This window comes from Branchiostoma belcheri, unplaced genomic scaffold (assembly GCF_001625305.1).
Source record: "Branchiostoma belcheri isolate BF01 breed outbred unplaced genomic scaffold, Haploidv18h27 scaffold37, whole genome shotgun sequence".
In the NCBI taxonomy this organism is placed as follows: Eukaryota; Metazoa; Chordata; class Leptocardii; order Amphioxiformes; family Branchiostomatidae; genus Branchiostoma; species Branchiostoma belcheri.
Window position 1 is genome coordinate 2,289,914 of NW_017803987.1, and position 16,785 is coordinate 2,306,698.

Below are 16,785 nucleotides of genomic sequence, written 5' to 3' on the forward strand. Positions count from 1 at the left end.
CAGCTTCAGCCATATGCAGTGACCCACGATGAAGACCCAGGGCCACAGCTTCAGCCGTATTCAGTGACCCACGATGAAGACCCTGGGCCACAGCTTCAGCCACAGGCAGTGACCAACAATGAAGACCCCACACAAGCTACAAGGAGCCATACAAGAGCAGGTTATACGTCACTGACTAATGTCACTAACCAACGGACAACAAACGTCAAACAACTGGTCACCCAAACAAGGAGCCAGTCACTGCCAAGATGCAATACAAGAGTAGGTTATACGTCACTGACAAATGTCACTAACCAACAGACAACAAACGTCAAACAACCGGTCACTCAAACAAGGAGTCAGTCACTGCCAAGATGCTATACAAAGGCAAATTATATGTCACTGACAAATGTCACTGATGATGATGAAACAATCATCAAACAACCGTTCAACCAGTCAGAGGGTCAGTCACTGCCAAAAGATGTAAACATTGAGCCAAACTATGAGAGAGGCTGTCCATCAACAAGAGAAGGCAGGGGTCCATATGGAATGGACGAGGGAAAGGAGGTCCCAAGTGTCAGTGGAAAGCTGTACCAGAGTGGCTCACAGCACACTGGTGAGCACAGCTAAACTCACATGCTGTAGGACACATACATGCAAAGCTCAAGGACAGATGGAGACTTTAGACAGCACATCTCAAAATCACTATCCTTTAGAACACAGCTCACGGAAAGCCAAGAGTAAGGACAGCATATCTCACATAAACACAGCACATAATCAAGGACAGCCCGAGAGTGAAGGCCCCACATCAATGCATGCTTTAGACACAGCTCACGGACAGCCTTGGAGTAGGGACAGCACATCACAGCCATACTGCTCAGCTCAAGATCATCATGAACAGCTTGAGAGTGAGTACAGCACAGTTCATATGCTTTACATTACAATACAGCTCATGGACAGCCAGAAATCTAGAGTACGGACAGCACACCTCATGAGAGGACAGCATATACCACATGCTGCATAGCACAGCTCAAGGACAGGAAAAAAAAAACGAAAACTTGAAAATCTATTTAGAAAGATTATCATGAAAATTCATCTATGTTGGTAGTAACCATAGTAAAATGTTAAATTTTATTCCAACACAAGGGTTACACAGATCAAATTTTCAACAACCACTGTAACTTTCATCAGGATAATTAATGACCAATAACTTCTGAACATAAACTCTGTAAATTCTGGTGTTAATAACGTCACGTGTCTGTAAGTTGTAACCATAACTCTCACAACTTTTCATTTTCAACTTTTCTTTTGCTGTCCTGTGTCTTTAAGGTAATATTTAACGGTGTCTGAGGACTTTTTAGAAATACTAGTATAGAAAAAAATACTCTGACATATGGTAGACTTTTAGGTCTATTTTTATAATCTATGATATTTTCTTTGCCAATGCCACATTTTGACTGCGAAATTGAACAACAAAGTTCGCAATTTTTCCTTTGCTGTGCTGTGTCTTGAAAACAAAACATTGGAAAGATGACGCAAGGGTTAAATACAAACCTCCTAAGCAATTTTCTTCTCCTTGAGGGATCTCCTTCGTCCCAAGTGCCCTCGGGCCTTCGCGGGTTAAGTATGCTCGGTACCCTCCTTTTGAAGGTTTCTTCTCAACATCTTGGTCAGTGTCCTTCGTTGGTGACTTCTTTGGCGATGGTGTCTTCTCACTCTTGGCCTTCTCTGGTGAAGTTTTCTTTGCATTTGGTTGATGAGCTTTGGTTTCATCCCCATCCTGTTGTTAGGATAAGTGGTAAAAACAGTGTTATTTTTGTACTACAATATAATTGTTCTAGAAATGTTTAAAGTCTTGTTCAATATGCAATAAGTCTTTTTGTAAATACACCTGCTTGTTTTTTAAAAGGCAAAATCGGCAAATTTGACAGGACTATACTGAAGTAAACTGTCAAAAAAGAACTATTGACAGAATTTCATCAACTATATACATTGTACAGTATGTACAAAATATACATTAATTTAACATTTTAAAAACAAAGGACTCTATGATATCAAATTTTTCAAACATTTTTCACTCCTAAAAATATCCATTGGAAGAACCGTAAAATTAACATTGAAAAAATACCTGTGATTCCAGTTTGATTTTCTTTTTCATCTTAAGATCATCAGATGTCTTGTCAAAGTATTTGCTCTTCTGTGGACTGGTCTTCTTTGGGCTACCTCTTAAGGGCGGGGATTTATCTCTTGTTTTCTTGGGGCTGGTTGCATCTTCTTTTGTCTTGGTTGGTTTTGCCTTCTGTGAGCCATTTTCTTGCTTCTTCTTGTCTAAAATGGTAGAGGGTTAAAAAAGAAAAATTGTACAAAGTTGAATTATAAACCTCCTACAATTTGTCTTCAACTGACACTAACTAACCAACAAGCTATCAACTCACCCTCTAACCTATCAACTAGCTAACTATTGATACGTAACTATATCACTCAAACAGATGAATCGTGACATTAATATTCAATTTGTAGTATTCCCAGTAACTGTCCCTAACCGAATAAAATGACCTACCTACCAACCATCTATTCACCAACTTACAAACATATATATCTGAATATGTGACAAAGACAATAACTAACAGTAATCTTTCTTTGTCTTTGCAATGCTTCTGACTAACCAACCTATTAACCGACCAGTCAACCAGCCATCAACCTACCTATATACCTACCAACCAACCATTCACCACAAGCCAACTTACTGCTATAATACAGACTTCTGACTATTTTATGAGATTTTCTGAACTTTATATTTGTGATTAGAACTGAACTTTATATTTGTATTGTTTAATGTTTAGCTTAAGAAGCGGATTTATATAGGCTATATAGCCTCTTTATCCGACCATTATTATGTTATGTTATGTTATTTTAAAAATTGTATCACAATATGATTAAGTTGTGTTTATAGTTAAAACTTTTGATCCAACACAAAGAAATCTCTCACCTAGAGCTTTCAACCAGTCACTCTAATCTTCCTCAGTAGACTGACCCAGTGAAGCTTGTCACGTGGCTTCTTTGAAGTGTGACGTCAACACTGGGTCAAAGATATCTGGTAGACGATGTCGACCCCTGTCGCAGTTCAATGAAGGTTGATGGGCCCTGATGTATATGGGTCAGTCTACTGAGGAAGACCAGAGTGACTGGTCGAAAGCTCTAGGTGAGAGATTTCTTTGTGTTGGATCAAAAGTTTTAACTTTAAACATGTAACTATCAACACAGATGAACTTTCATGATAGTATGATTAAGTTGTGTACAAATATATTGACATACCAGGAGACACTGATGTAGCTGCTGCTTTCTTCTTGTCCAGTTCTGCCAACGTTTCCATAAAGGCTTCATCATCATGGAACTCCTAACAAACACAAGTGGTGAGTTTATTATCATAAACTATAGTGTGAGCCCTGTTTTTAATACCACAATGTTGCATGAAAAACAGGGCTCGAAATCCTTTTTTCTGTATACCTGCAATGGTGCTGGCAACATTCAAAATTACCTGCACCAGACAAATTTTACCTGCACTACTGTTTAATTTCCTCTTACTTAGTTCATAAAAAATTACTTAAATGTACATGTACAGTGTATGGCTTGCCTAACCTTGTTAGTTTCTGAGTCCACAACTTTTCCTGCATCGAATCCCTGCAAATCCAAGCAAATAGATGGTAAAGAAACAAAATAGCGGCAAGTTACAATACAGACTGCCATTTAATGCAATATCTAATACATTGGTGTGATATTCAGTTGAAAGGACACATACAATTTCTACTTGTCGAGTGACAAAAGTGAAAAATGAGCAATCTGTCTTTAACTTAAGTTTAAGCTCTTTGTTTCAACTTCTTCTTTATATCTACATACCAAACATAAGTATCTTTTCGTTTGTGGTAGATAACAACATTCAAGATACGTTCTCAAATATAGAAAAGCATCTAAACCCATAGAAAAGCATCTATAACCCATTTTTTAACTCTTTTCTATACAAATGAATCTTGCCAAGTTATTGACTGTCACAGATTTAAACATGCATTGTTTGAGACTTACAGTTTTCTTTTTGGCCACTGCAGTTGTCCTACTAACTCGGTGAGTTGGTGATGCGGCGCCGAAAAAGTCAGCAGCCGATGTTGGTTTTAACACTGGCTTTGGGTCTGACTTCTTTCTACTGGGAGGGGTCTTTACTTCTGGAAGGCAACAAGTAAATTTTCTGGTCATTTCTTTACAAAGTAAGTTGAATCAATCCCACTCCATTGCAAATACATTATGTAAGTGCCATAGGTGCCAAATATGAGCCTTATGACTTAAAAGCTGGAAACACAGCTGTCAGCCTTGTTTGTTTACATCCTGGTATTTTTTGGTGGTGCCACAAAATGACTGTGCATAATTGTGTGGGCTTCTTTGACATAAATGTCAGAAATGTGAGATACATGTAATTGCATGCACAACTATATTCAAAGTAGAAGCAATTTATCATAATCACACAATAAGTTAGAATATTATAACTTCTTGATATAAAAAGTAAAAACATGTACCTTGGAATGAGTTTTTGTTCATATAATTTGAGTAGGAATGTCTATACCTTATTTTTAAGTGATAATTTAGAAATACATGTAGTAGCAAAGTACAGACTGCACTGTAGTATTGTACCTGTCTTGTTGGGTTTTGCTGATTTTGCCTCTGCAGTTTTCTGTTGCTTGACAGGTGGCACTTCTTCACCATCTGAATCTGGTAAGACAGACATGTACATGTGTGTGTGTAAAATATTATTGAAGAAAAGCAATGTAGAATAATGGCTATCATACTGTATGTATGTGTATTAAATGGCTATGGTATGGCAAGGGGAGACATATACGATTTTATACTGTATTACCTTAGACCTTTGTTCCTCCTGCAACTAGTTGCATTGGTCGACTTGCAGACTTAAAAAAGTACTCCTCCATAGGTTTCTGTTTTGTATACATATGACTAATTTGTACTTATATTGGTGTAAATGAGCCTTTAAAAAGTTATGTTATCATTTATTTATATATCAGAAAGACCTCTAACCAGGTAGAAAATGGTATATTACCTGAGTCATAGATCACTGCTGCTTTCCGTTTGGTTTGACTACTTTTCTTCACACCAGCTTTCTCCTGTATTGTTTAACAGAAATATTGACATTTATTACATTTAATTTATAGAAGTAGTAAAATCATTCTTTATTAAAAAATGTAGAAATTCACCTTAATCCCAGGTCACCTCAATCATAGAATTATTACAAAAATTGCAGTCTCCTCATCTTAAAATGTGTTAACCAATTATATCCCTTTTCCTTTGTTTGGCATTTTGACCTGTCATTCTGCCTGTCAATCTCTACCCCGTGATACCACATGCTGTCAACCTACTCTTACATTCACCTCATTATCCTTGTCTGACCTTTTGTCAGCCCGTGATTCTGTAAATCTCCCCACCCACATGCTATCAACCAATACTCTGTCTGGACAAGATACATGTACACACAAACAACACAAAGCCACCCAAAACAATACTTAGAAGTTATAGTAATAGGTAAGTTACTGTATTTAGCATTTCTGTCTCTTTCTAACAAACTTTATAGGCTTAAACATCTTGGCAGTCAAATCCTTGACTGGCTGAAATACCTTAGCTGAAGATGAAGTCTTCTGTGCAGGTTTGGTCTTCCCTGCACCAGGCGCTGCTCCAAAGAAGCGCCGAATATCCTTGGAGAGATAAAACATGTTATACATGTAAATCTTATTGTAAAAAGTAAAAGTTACAAGATAACATATAAGTTATAACCGTTACATTATGTTTAAAAGTGTGCAGGCCTCAAAACATATGTTTCTAAACTACACAATACCTAATCATAATCAATCATGATATAGCATGAAATATAGGTTATCAAAACACATACTGATTTAAGGGACGATCCATTAAATGTAGTGGGGGAGCGAAAACCAATCAACGAAGAAAACAATACACTGGTATACCCTCCCCCCATCGAAAAAAAAGACAGAAAAGGGATTGTTTTAAAACTTTAACAAGAGAAACTACTGGAAAAGAACCTAAGGTTTAAGCAAACCAACATTTTACCAACCCCACCCCCGGCCCCCTATTAATTCTTCACCCCTTCAAAAATTTATGTGGGGAGGGGGATGCTTTCCTGAAGAAGTTGCCGCCAAATCTAAAATGTAAACCAAAAATCTACAAACTAAACGACAAAAACAGTTATGCCAACTGGTCTAAAATACTTCATAGCTGTTATTTTACTCACCATTATGTTGATTTCTTAATTTTCCATCTGCGTTTTCTTGCAAACCCGCCAAAAATTAGTTGCGAAGAAACTTGCCCGTGCCTGCAAATCGCGCCATAAATAAGGTCACAACCTTTAACCTCTGACCCTTATATGCTCAGTGTAAACATAGCACTACGTTTTGAAACAAGTCATACGAGCTACAAATTATACAAACAAATGGCACATATTGATCATAAAAGGTTACATATTATGTTGTTTTGTCGTCAAAATGTTTATAATGTATTACAGTCAAGTACAAAGAAAGTTATTTATTCATCTTTACATAAATTCGTCCGATTCGAAGATCATTCGAAGACGAGATGAATAGTCTGCTAGCTTTTTTTGACTTTCAAGATGGCCGTCTGAATTTTGTAACAGAAACACAGATTTTTGCACGTGTTTTATTCCAATTTCTCAGATTTCTGACATTTTTCGACGCCAGGATGCCTGTCGGACGGAACTGGGCGAAGCTGCTGCGGTCCTGGAACCCGCAGTGGGTTATCGGGAGAGTCGTGGGGGTCAGAATGGAGCAAGTGGCCAAGGTCAAATGTGTCAAGATGGTTCTGGATCCATACATAGTCAAGGTAGGCGTTATAAATTACTAGTAAAGATATAATAATAATCTGCAAATGGATAAATGGTATGATTTGTTTCTAACGTAATTTCTCGATATTTGGTGTGTTTGGAAGCATTATAAATTATATAGAAAAACGTAACCAGAAATGTAGCAAAAAACCTGGAAAATGTAACATCTGTGCTTGTATTTTCATAAATTTTGTTTTTGTTTAATAGAAAATAATGTGTTGTAAAGTATTTGTTTCATATATTTATTCCAGGGTGAATAGCTGGCAAAATTATTGCTAAAATGATAATGCTCTTCTAGTTACCAGGATGCATGCAAGAATCATCCCAAAATGGCCCTGAATGAACATTACTAGTAGATTTTTTTCGTATAAAAAAAATGTATAACTTTCCTTTCCAATATACTTTTCTCCCTGCAGTATTTTGGGAAACCTAGAATATTCTACGCCTACGACCCGGAGAAGAAGTGCACCATGGGAGATGTTGTTCTACTGAAGGCTCTGCCAGAACCCGCGCCAACGAAACCTCATGCCTCTACACACAAGATTAGCGAATTTGTCCATCAGGTTTGTTCATAATAATTATTATTTTGACCACTGTTGTTGACAATCTATTCACAAAGATATTTCTGTAGTTAGTCCAAATGGCAACAAGGAAAGTTGCTATGCATTTCTTTTGTACATTGTGAATTTTTTGCTGATTATGCACATAGTAGTATATATGTCACTTGCCACCACTTAGTACCAGCCTATGGAGAGACTATTTTGGCTTCCAATTTGACCTCACTTCTTACTAATAGGGAGACCATTTTGACCTCCAATTTGACCTTCCTGTCAGTCTGCGGTTACACCATTTTCCCCTCAATATTTGTGACTGCTGTATTCAACCAATCAGACTCAGAGGGATACAAGAAAACCTCCATGTACGATGGTCATGATCTGTCTGTAGGTTGGGAGAATATATGATCCCATAAGAAAAATGATCTGGTCTGTCTTTCTGTAGGTTAGGAGAATTTGCAATCCCATGAAAGTACTCTGAGTAGTGATCTGTTTTTCCCTTAGATTGGGAGAATATAGGATCCCATCAGAGTAATGATTAGATATTCTTGTATGTTAGGAGAATGTGATCCCATCAATGATCAGTTTTCCTCCATAGGTTGGGAGAATATAAGATCCCATCACAGCAATGACTATTGTTTTTTCCATAGGTTGGGAGAATATACGATCCCATCAGAGGCCAGCGTTGTGAAGGCACAACCCTCCTCCCACCAGACAAACACAAACTTCCCAAACAACCAACTACAGGCCGACCCTACAGCGAAATTCCTGCACCCGACAAGTCACCTTATGAAAAAATCCTTCCGGACACAGAATATTACCGAAACAAATAAGCATGTACATATCTTAGAAGCATTTAAGAGCATTACTTTTCTTTTGATAAAAATAACTTCTCTTGAGCATAAGTTTAAAGAGTTGTTCTTCTGTGTATTTTCTTAAAAGTTTTAAGATTCCACCACTAGTAGTATATCTGTTTTCAGTCTCTTGGTTAATTATACGATCTACAACTTAGTAGTATAATAAACAAATGAAATATTTGGAGTATTATGTAGTTTATTCACTTGTTCACACAGAAAAAGTACAGAAGCATCTTGTGTCAAAAATTTTACTGGTAGCTATGTGTAACAGTTACTGTAGTACACAAACGAAAATGCAAATTCTGTTCTTTTTTAAAAAAAGCCAAGTCTGCAAGATTTTTGTACGACTCCAATTCAGGAAGATAGGTGTTGAAATAAGTAAATGGACTGTAGTTTAATATTTCATACTTCACTCCTGTACAGCATATATTCATTCAGATTCTATACAATACATGTATAGTACATGTAAGTATGTATTGTAATCTTGGGGTGGATCATAAAAGACAAACCTAATTTGATTCAAATAGAAGCAACGTTTCATACAATAAAGGTTCTACTTCCAGAAGAATTGTGTCTTACCATGTATGTATAATTATGTTCACATTATAAGCTGACAGTATAACACTGTTAAGTATGAGTTACTGGGCTATGTTTTAAATGCAGGGTTAAGCAGAGGCAGCTTGTTTCTTCTTGTGGTAAGCTTCCATCCGAGCCTCTAATTCAGGACGGAAGTGGCGAATCAAGCCCTGGAAAATAAGAGATGAAAGTTTACTGACACGTATTTGCAAGCACTGAAAGAGCAAACTTGTAGGTCTTTATTAGTGAGTCTACTTCCATATTGGTGTCCTTATTTGCATACTATTGCCCTCATTTGCATATTTGTGTCATTACTTGCATTTTAATGACAGGTAGGCTTGAGATGTTTTTGACATTAGGAGATCTGACAATCCAATAATATAACCATGTGTCAAAAGAAAGATTACCTTTTTAATTTAAACCTCACTGAAATGCAAATAAGGACACCAATATGGCTGACAGTATTTGCTGTCCTTTTCATTGATTACGCGACATCCACATAGAAAACCTTAGTGGAAAGTTGACAAATGAAGAATAACAAGCATCTTCACAACTAAATAGCATCTTGTAATACCTGTACAGGCCAGGCTGCTCCATCCCCCAGAGCACAAATGGTGTGTCCCTCAATCTGCTTGCTGAGTTCATACAGCATGTCGATCTCGTCAGGACGGGCATTGCCTTCCACTGTAACATGTTTGAACATACTCGCAGTTAGAAACCACATCTGTACAGGCAAAACACAGTGTTCCTCACAGATGGTTCTTGTACAGAGCTACATATATAATATATCACTATATCACTAGAATAACAAGAATTTTGGGACCTCAGGCCTCCATGAAACCAGTTGTAACTTTTTAGAAGAGGTTGGAAAATGAAAAAGGGCTCCATTGGCAGGCATACAACTATTTTGTAGACCATTTTGACATCGAATTTGACCTTCCTATCAATCTGGGGTAACACCAATTCCCCCATGGCTTCTTGTGACTCAACCAAATTCAAATAACTACAGGCAAACAAACACTGAAATTCAAAATACTATACGTGGTTATTGAAATAACTACAGGCAGACACACTAAAAACACTATACATGTAGTTATTGAAATAACTACTGGCAAACAAACACTGAAAATGCTGTTGTTATTCAAATAACTACTGTTGTTATTCAAATAACTACAGGTAAACAAACAGAGAAAACAAAACCTCCATAAACGGAGGTAACAACTTGGTCTTACCAAATCTGTACATGATCTTAGTCATCCAGCCTGTGCCCTCACGACACGGCGTGCACTGTCCGCAGCTCTCGTGTTTGTAGAACTCGATGAGGCGCGCTATGCCCTTCACGAGGTCCGCCTGCTTGTTAAACACGATGAGGGCGGCCGTGCCGAGGCCGGTCTGCGCCTGGACCAGCGCGTCAAAGTCCATCATCACGTCATCACAGACACTGAAGGGGAGAGAAAAAATATCAGGGGGTGTGTTTGCAGCATTCAATAGCTGCTGGCTAAAATATCAGGGGGTATGTTTGCTGTATTCAATAGCTGCTGGCTAAAATATCAGGGGGTATGTTTGCTGTATTCAATAGCTGCTGGCTAAAATATCAGGGGGTATGTTTGCTGTATTCAATAGCCCCCGGCTGTACACATCTTTTACCCTTTAGCACACTGAAGTAGCTGTTTGGCTACTGATTCTCTGCTGGTTATAGGGATAGGCAGCAGGGAGAAGGTTATATGTGAAGAAAAAAATTGTAAACAAAGGGATGTACAAAAAAAAATAACTTGTAATAATAACTTGTAAAAATAACTTGTTGTATCATTTATTACCTGTAATGTTAATTTTCACCTTTGTAAAGACCTACAGGCCAAAAACATGAAAATCCATTCTTGACTTATTCTATTTCAAAGTCTATTACAAAAACACCCCTGCAGTTCCAAAGAAAACCTTGGCAAAGGTACTTTGTGTTGTTGGTAATAAGCACCACAAACAAACATTTCTTACTGTTTGGGGATGAGGGGGGTGGAGGACCCCCCTGGGATGACGGCCAGCAGGTTGTCCCAGCCTCCGATCACCCCCCCTGCGTGGCGCTCGATCAGTTCCTTCAGGGGGATGGACATCTCCTCCTCCACAGTACACGGGTTGTTCACATGGCCGGAGATGTTGAACAGCTGGGGAAACAATACAGGATACATCAACCCCAACACAACAAGGACCTTGTAAATGTCTCCACTCCTGAGGCATCGCCAAAAAATATTCACAGATAAAGTAAACGAGAAGTGTGAGATATTGAACAGTTGGGGAAACAATACAGCATACATCAACATCCCAACATAAGGACTATATGTCTCCACTCCTAAGGCATCGCCAAAAGACACATTGTACTTGTATGTACACAAATAAAATACATGTGAAGTACAGTGAGATATTGGAGCACAGTAACTTCATTGCTCCTTGTACCAGTTGTTAAGGTTCGTGTGGATGTAAAGTACATGACATGTATTCTTATCAATGACATCATGTACAATGTATCATGCTTTCTTTGTTTGCATTTCAGCCTGAGGAATTTTATATCTGGATATTCCTGAAACACTTTTTCCATTAACTTTTTAACATACACATACGTGAACAATACAGTACACATGTAACTGTTAGGATATCGTACCTTAGTACCAGAGTTCCTCGTACGGCCCATACCAACAAACCAGTCTCCACCACGACGGCATATGGTCTGAAAAAAATTACACATAGAAACTTAGTATTCACCTGGGACCAACTGTAGCAATGCAACAATGTACAGTACATACTAGTAACTGACTTTCCATGTATGGGCATTAGCACCCCCTAGTAATACAAGAGTGAACTAGTTCTGAACTCCATGCAAACCACGTGTATGTACTGTCTGATAGCAATACCAGACTTGCATAAATGAGTAATTTTCACTTACAGGTGCTACAGCAACAGTTTCCACGTTGGCCACAGTTGTCGGACAGCCAAACACACCTGTAACAACAACCAATCAGCATCAGGCTTACTAACAGGATAAAGGGTTCCAGTGTCCACACTTCTGATTGGTAGAAGAAGCACTAGAAAACATATGAGACTTCTAAGTTTTCCAAAATAGTAATACAAGCAAGTAGAGCTACATGTATATTAAGAACTTGAAGCATTCAATATCATTGCAATCAAATAACAATAGGAATACTAGTACTCCTCCCATATCAGGGCTACAATCGTTGTACAATGTAGCAAAATAAACCCTAATCAAATACTGACCAATGTCGGCAGGGAATGGTGGCTTGAGACGGGGTTTCCCAGCCTTGCCTTCAAGGCTCTCAATCAGCGACTGGCAAACAGAAACAACAAGAAAGTTTTGACTAGAAAGGTAACATTTACCTTCACATATGGTCTGCTCTGTTCATTCTTACTCAAACACATTCATATATATGGTCAGACAGGAGTCTAAATCCCTCCTGCTATAAAATTGCAACATGATGTAACCCAACACTAGTAACCATGGTGACAGACGTCTGGTTCAGGTCATAAACCTTACTGGTTCGGAGAAGAAGAGGAAACAGAGCAAAAACAAAATGTTTTCCTTCGGTGAACATAACAAGAGTTGCTCTACATATATGCATTCTACCAATTTAAGGACAACAAAACTGCTAACAATATTAGTCTTTTAAAAAAATCCAAAATTCTTTTTAAATGTCTCTGCGCTCCTGAGGTGTCGCCAAAAACAATCCTAACTGTTTCTTCTCCACAGATGTAGGCCCCAGCTCCACGGTGGACGTAGATGTCAAAGTCATAGCCAGAACCACAGGCATTCTTGCCGATCAACCCTGCCTTGTAAGCCTGGGGAAAGATACACAGTACATCAGTGCCATCTAGTGGTGCCTAACAAAAATGCAGTCAAGTATGACATTGTATTTATGATTAAGACATTTCCACATCTAACATCGCTTACCTCTTGAATAGCGACCATCAGATTGGTGCCTTCATTGTAGAACTCACCACGGATGTAGATATATGCTGTATGAAAATAAACACATAATAAACGTTAGCACATTGGCATATCTGTCAATACAAAAAAAATACATTTTTCATGAAATGTATGCACTAGCTCAAAATGTCTACATGTGTATGTCAGAAAGGACTGAACAGATTCTTTCGTATGTAACTCAGTAAAGTTAAGATCCTCCTTGTGGTTAAAAATGGAACTGCAGTAAAAAAGTATCATGTGCAGTGAATATTTGGATGTTTCCATTACAACATGCATAAGGACTGAACAGACTCTTTTCTATAGAGCTAAGATGCCCCCTTGCAGTTTGTTTAGGAACTGCACTAAATCAGCAGCATATGTGCAGTAGTGAACATTAGGGATGACCACACTGACCAGCCCTGGCACCCATGGCCACTCCTACAAATGAGTAGTATGTGCAGTGAACATTTGAATATTACCATTACAAGGTGGGTTTTCAAAACAGATTCTTTTCTATAGAGTATAGATGCCCCCTTGCAGTTTGTTTAGGAACTGCACTAAATCAGTATCATGTGCAGTAGTGAACATTAGGGTTGACCCCACTGACCAGCCCTGGCGCCCATGGCCACTCAGACTCTTTCCAATAGAGCTAAGATGCCTCCTTGCAGTTTGTTTAGGAACTGCAACAAATCAGTAGCATGTGCAGTATACTAGTAGTGAACATTAGGGATGACCGCACTGACCAGCCCTGGCGCCCATGGCCGCTCCGGCCACTAGACATCCCTCCACGAGCTTGTGCGGGTCGTGGCGCATGATCTCGCGGTCCTTACACGTCCCCGGCTCGCCCTCGTCAGCGTTCACTACCAGGTACTTCGGTCTGGGCGCAAAACAGTCACATGGTCAAAAAGGGATTGTTCATCTGATTCATTAAAAAGCTGGACTTGGAACTAAGACAGTTAACTGCTTACCATAAATCCAATAGTCTAAACTCGCACAGTTACAGGAATTTCATTACACTACATACTATACACACTATATATATTACATAATAAACCATTTCTATGAATGTGTCACTGTGCCTGCCGCCATGTTGGTGTCTCTTTTTGCATTTTCAGTGAATATAGCTAAAACAATAAACAATTTTGGACATTCAAAGAGCTGATCCTCCCAAATCACCGCTATCAAAATGTCTCCAACAAGACAAAGAGTACCATAAGAACACTTAAAAACTCCCGGACAAGACACAAAAACACTGGGTACATTTGACATGTAATTAATTGAAATGCAAATAGGGCCACCAACATGGCAGTCAGCACCTATCTTCTTGAAATTGTGTGCTCTACAGATGCCTATGGCACCACAAGTAACCTGTCATCACTGTGTGTGTTCATGAAACTATAATACACAAAAATGCTGGGTACACATGACCTACAATCCATTGAAATGCAAATAAGGACACCAACATGGTGGTAAGCACTTCTAAACTGCCTATGACCTTCCCACTGACCTGCCATCGCTGGGTTTGTTCATGAAGCCCCACTTCATCCCTGTAGGGAAGCCCGCACCGCCTCGACCACGTAGACCTGACTTTACGATCTCCTTCAGGATCCAGTCATGACCCTTCAGGATGATCTCCTTTGTCTTGTAGTAATCACCCTGGGGAATAAAGTGGCAATAAAGATTAATTAAGAGAACTGGAAAGCTAAGAAGCTCAAGATAACATTTGCAAAGCAAATGCATAATGTTTACCTTTGCATATGGTCTGCTCTGTTAATTCTTACTCAAACATATTCATATATATGGTGACAGGAGTCTAAATCCCTCCTGCAATAAAATTGTAACACAATGTAACCCAACACTAGTTTATCTTTTTTGTCTAGTTACCATAGTGACAGACATCTGGTTCAGGTCATTGACCTGATTTGTTTGAAGAAGAAGAGGGAGAAAAAAATCGAGCAAAAACAATATGTTTTCTTTTTGCTAAGGTAGCAGCGCCACTAAACCTACCCTTGCCAGCGCTCCTTTGAGTTTCCAGTCATGCCGACCGTACAGGTTGGTGAAAATGCGGTCTTCATCACTCAGAGGGCCGTATACCTATGTATAATGTGTTAAAAAAAACACATGTAACAAGGTTATATATGTGAGCAGTTTATGTTTTTGTTTACATCATATACAGGGTTCTAGCTAGTGCAAAGTAGCGTAGGGGCCCCCTACGCTATAATTTTGACCCCCTACGCTAAATTTTCCCTCCTACACTATAATTTTGACCCCCTACCCTAAATTTCCCCCCTATGCTAATTTTCAATACAGTATAGGGGCATTGTGACTGTATTTCTTTGTTTGAGAATTCCAGATCAAATGTGAAAAATCAAAGATACATTGTAGATTGTACATACTTTAGAAATAACATGTTTTCCCTTTGGGTATCCCTCAAATGACCTCTTTTTAAGCTCAAATCTTTAAAAGCTCCGCTTCGCTCCCTCATCATGCGGCCAGTGCCACTACGCTAAAATTAAATCCTAGCTAGAACCCTGATATACATGCAAATTATTTGAAGATGTATGCAAATTAATGGTAGTCAAATCAGCCAACTGGCACTCGCTACTTGCCCACCACTCGCTTGCCGTAATGTCATGGCGATCACTTATATTGTCCTACATGTTTAGAGTTAAAACTTTTGGTCCACCACAAAAAAGTTCTCTCAGTCTCACCTAGAGCTTTCGACCAGTCACTCCGGTCTTCCTCAGTAGACTGACTGGTCGAAATCTCTAGGTGAGAGAACTTTTTTGTGTTGGACCAAAAGTTTTAACTCTAACATGTAATTACCAACACAGATGAACTTTCATGATTATATTGTCCTACATTGTCCAATAAGGTTATCCATTGTCCTACAGGCATGAAATCAGATGGATTGAACATTTTTCTTACACATACTAGTAAATAAAAAATTAAGCAACAACCAAATTTGACATTGTAAAAACACTTACTCTAAGTTCTAACTTGTAAGACTACTAAGAGCTAGGTCAATTTGTATGGAAGTCAACTGAGTCTTTCAGTCATTAGACCGTGTGACGTACGTGATAGTTGTAACTGATTGACTGTCTGACTGGTTAATTGATTAACTGGCTGGTTGATGGATTTATTGCTAACCAACCTTGGCAGGTGCCTCTTCAGTGGAGTTGTGCCTGATGCTGACTGAAGAAGCTGCAGCTTGTTTAGACATGAGGCCACCTGGAAACAAACATGTACACAAGTCATAACCTGTGACCTAAAAACAAGTTGTTCTTATCTAATTACAAATTTGACACAAAATGTAATTTATTGGCAAGACAGAAATTGTCTATAAGTTCCGTGGTATGCTGAATTGGCATGGAATAACACATTTTTTACTTGTTCCTGGCAAGAATTCCTACAGGTCAAAATTACCTAAATATCGTGATTGTAAATGTAGGTGTTATTCAATCCTATCTAGTTTGGCAAAATTATAGATTCACATGACAAGTGACAACGATATAGTGTTACCGTAAGAAAAATTATCTTTTTCCTCATGAATTAAGAAAGTTCATATTAATCTACTGTACTGTTCTGTATGACTCTGAGTAAGGGAAAGAATCAGAAAGTTTGATAATTTTTTGTTGTTGTTGCGTAACAAAAAACACAACGTACCGCCCCCCTCCCCACAACTGCGTCTCTGAAAATTGCAAAAGATTTCAGACGTTGAACTCACCTAACCGTGCCCTGCACGCCACCGCCTGAAACTTACAGAGCGAGGCCATGGTCTCAAATCTCTGTAAAAGGCGACGAATGTCGGAAAACGTCAGATTTTGGCACTTTTCCTTCGTCCTTCCACCGCTAGACTCCCTTTTCTATCTTCGCTGTGACCTTACATAAGGAAGATACCAAGTATGGAAAATAGGGAGTTTACGTAATAGTGACGTT

At 38.6% G+C, this 16,785-nt stretch overlaps 3 protein-coding genes across 3 annotated transcripts in view; 1 reads left to right on the forward strand and 2 right to left on the reverse strand.

Moving 5' to 3' along the window:
• LOC109476388 (replication factor C subunit 1-like) overlaps positions 1-6,417 on the reverse strand; it is a 27,714-nt gene extending 21,297 nt beyond the window's left edge. The window contains exons 1-9 of the mRNA XM_019777323.1: positions 6,284-6,417; positions 5,652-5,729; positions 5,081-5,144; positions 4,660-4,737; positions 4,060-4,196; positions 3,619-3,660; positions 3,295-3,376; positions 2,108-2,307; positions 1,534-1,759 (exon numbers count right to left, since the gene is read on the reverse strand). Coding sequence (XP_019632882.1) covers positions 1,534-1,759; positions 2,108-2,307; positions 3,295-3,376; positions 3,619-3,660; positions 4,060-4,196; positions 4,660-4,737; positions 5,081-5,144; positions 5,652-5,729; positions 6,284-6,286 — 910 coding nt within the window. The 5' untranslated portion in view covers positions 6,287-6,417. The remainder of the gene's footprint in view (positions 1-1,533; positions 1,760-2,107; positions 2,308-3,294; positions 3,377-3,618; positions 3,661-4,059; positions 4,197-4,659; positions 4,738-5,080; positions 5,145-5,651; positions 5,730-6,283) is intronic.
• A 232-nt stretch (positions 6,418-6,649) lies between these two features.
• LOC109476366 (28S ribosomal protein S17, mitochondrial-like) lies at positions 6,650-8,406 on the forward strand. Its single transcript, XM_019777301.1, has 3 exons — positions 6,650-6,888; positions 7,306-7,452; positions 8,094-8,406. Exons 1-3 carry the CDS (start codon positions 6,748-6,750, stop codon positions 8,274-8,276), a joined length of 471 nt encoding a protein of 156 aa, XP_019632860.1. The 5' UTR covers positions 6,650-6,747; the 3' UTR covers positions 8,277-8,406.
• Positions 8,407-8,483: 77 nt separating this feature from the next.
• On the reverse strand, positions 8,484-16,757 carry LOC109476325 (NADH dehydrogenase [ubiquinone] flavoprotein 1, mitochondrial-like). Its single transcript, XM_019777244.1, has 14 exons — positions 16,574-16,757; positions 16,001-16,077; positions 14,854-14,940; positions 14,354-14,502; positions 13,590-13,723; positions 12,832-12,896; positions 12,615-12,719; positions 12,141-12,210; positions 11,812-11,867; positions 11,530-11,595; positions 10,869-11,035; positions 10,109-10,317; positions 9,451-9,560; positions 8,484-9,046 (listed from the first exon to the last, which is right to left on the reverse strand). Exons 1-14 carry the CDS (start codon positions 16,620-16,622, stop codon positions 8,966-8,968), a joined length of 1,425 nt encoding a protein of 474 aa, XP_019632803.1. The 5' UTR covers positions 16,623-16,757; the 3' UTR covers positions 8,484-8,965.
• Positions 16,758-16,785: the final 28 nt, after the last annotated feature.

Excerpts from the sequence above, each read along its gene's own strand:
- LOC109476366 (XM_019777301.1), top strand. The coding sequence starts at position 6,748 with ATGCCTGTCGGACGGAACTGGGCGAAGCTGCTGCGGTCCTGGAACCCG. Across the intron at positions 6,889-7,305 it reads TGGATCCATACATAGTCAAG|TATTTTGGGAAACCTAGAAT; the intron begins GTAGGCGTTATA and ends TTCTCCCTGCAG. Across the intron at positions 7,453-8,093 it reads TTAGCGAATTTGTCCATCAG|GTTGGGAGAATATACGATCC; the intron begins GTTTGTTCATAA and ends TTTTTTCCATAG.
- LOC109476325 (XM_019777244.1), bottom strand. The coding sequence starts at position 16,622 with ATGGCCTCGCTCTGTAAGTTTCAGGCGGTGGCGTGCAGGGCACGGTTA. Across the intron at positions 11,868-12,140 it reads ACCATTCCCTGCCGACATTG|GTGTGTTTGGCTGTCCGACA; the intron begins GTCAGTATTTGA and ends TTGTTGTTACAG. Across the intron at positions 9,561-10,108 it reads TAAGATCATGTACAGATTTG|TGGAAGGCAATGCCCGTCCT; the intron begins GTAAGACCAAGT and ends AACATGTTACAG.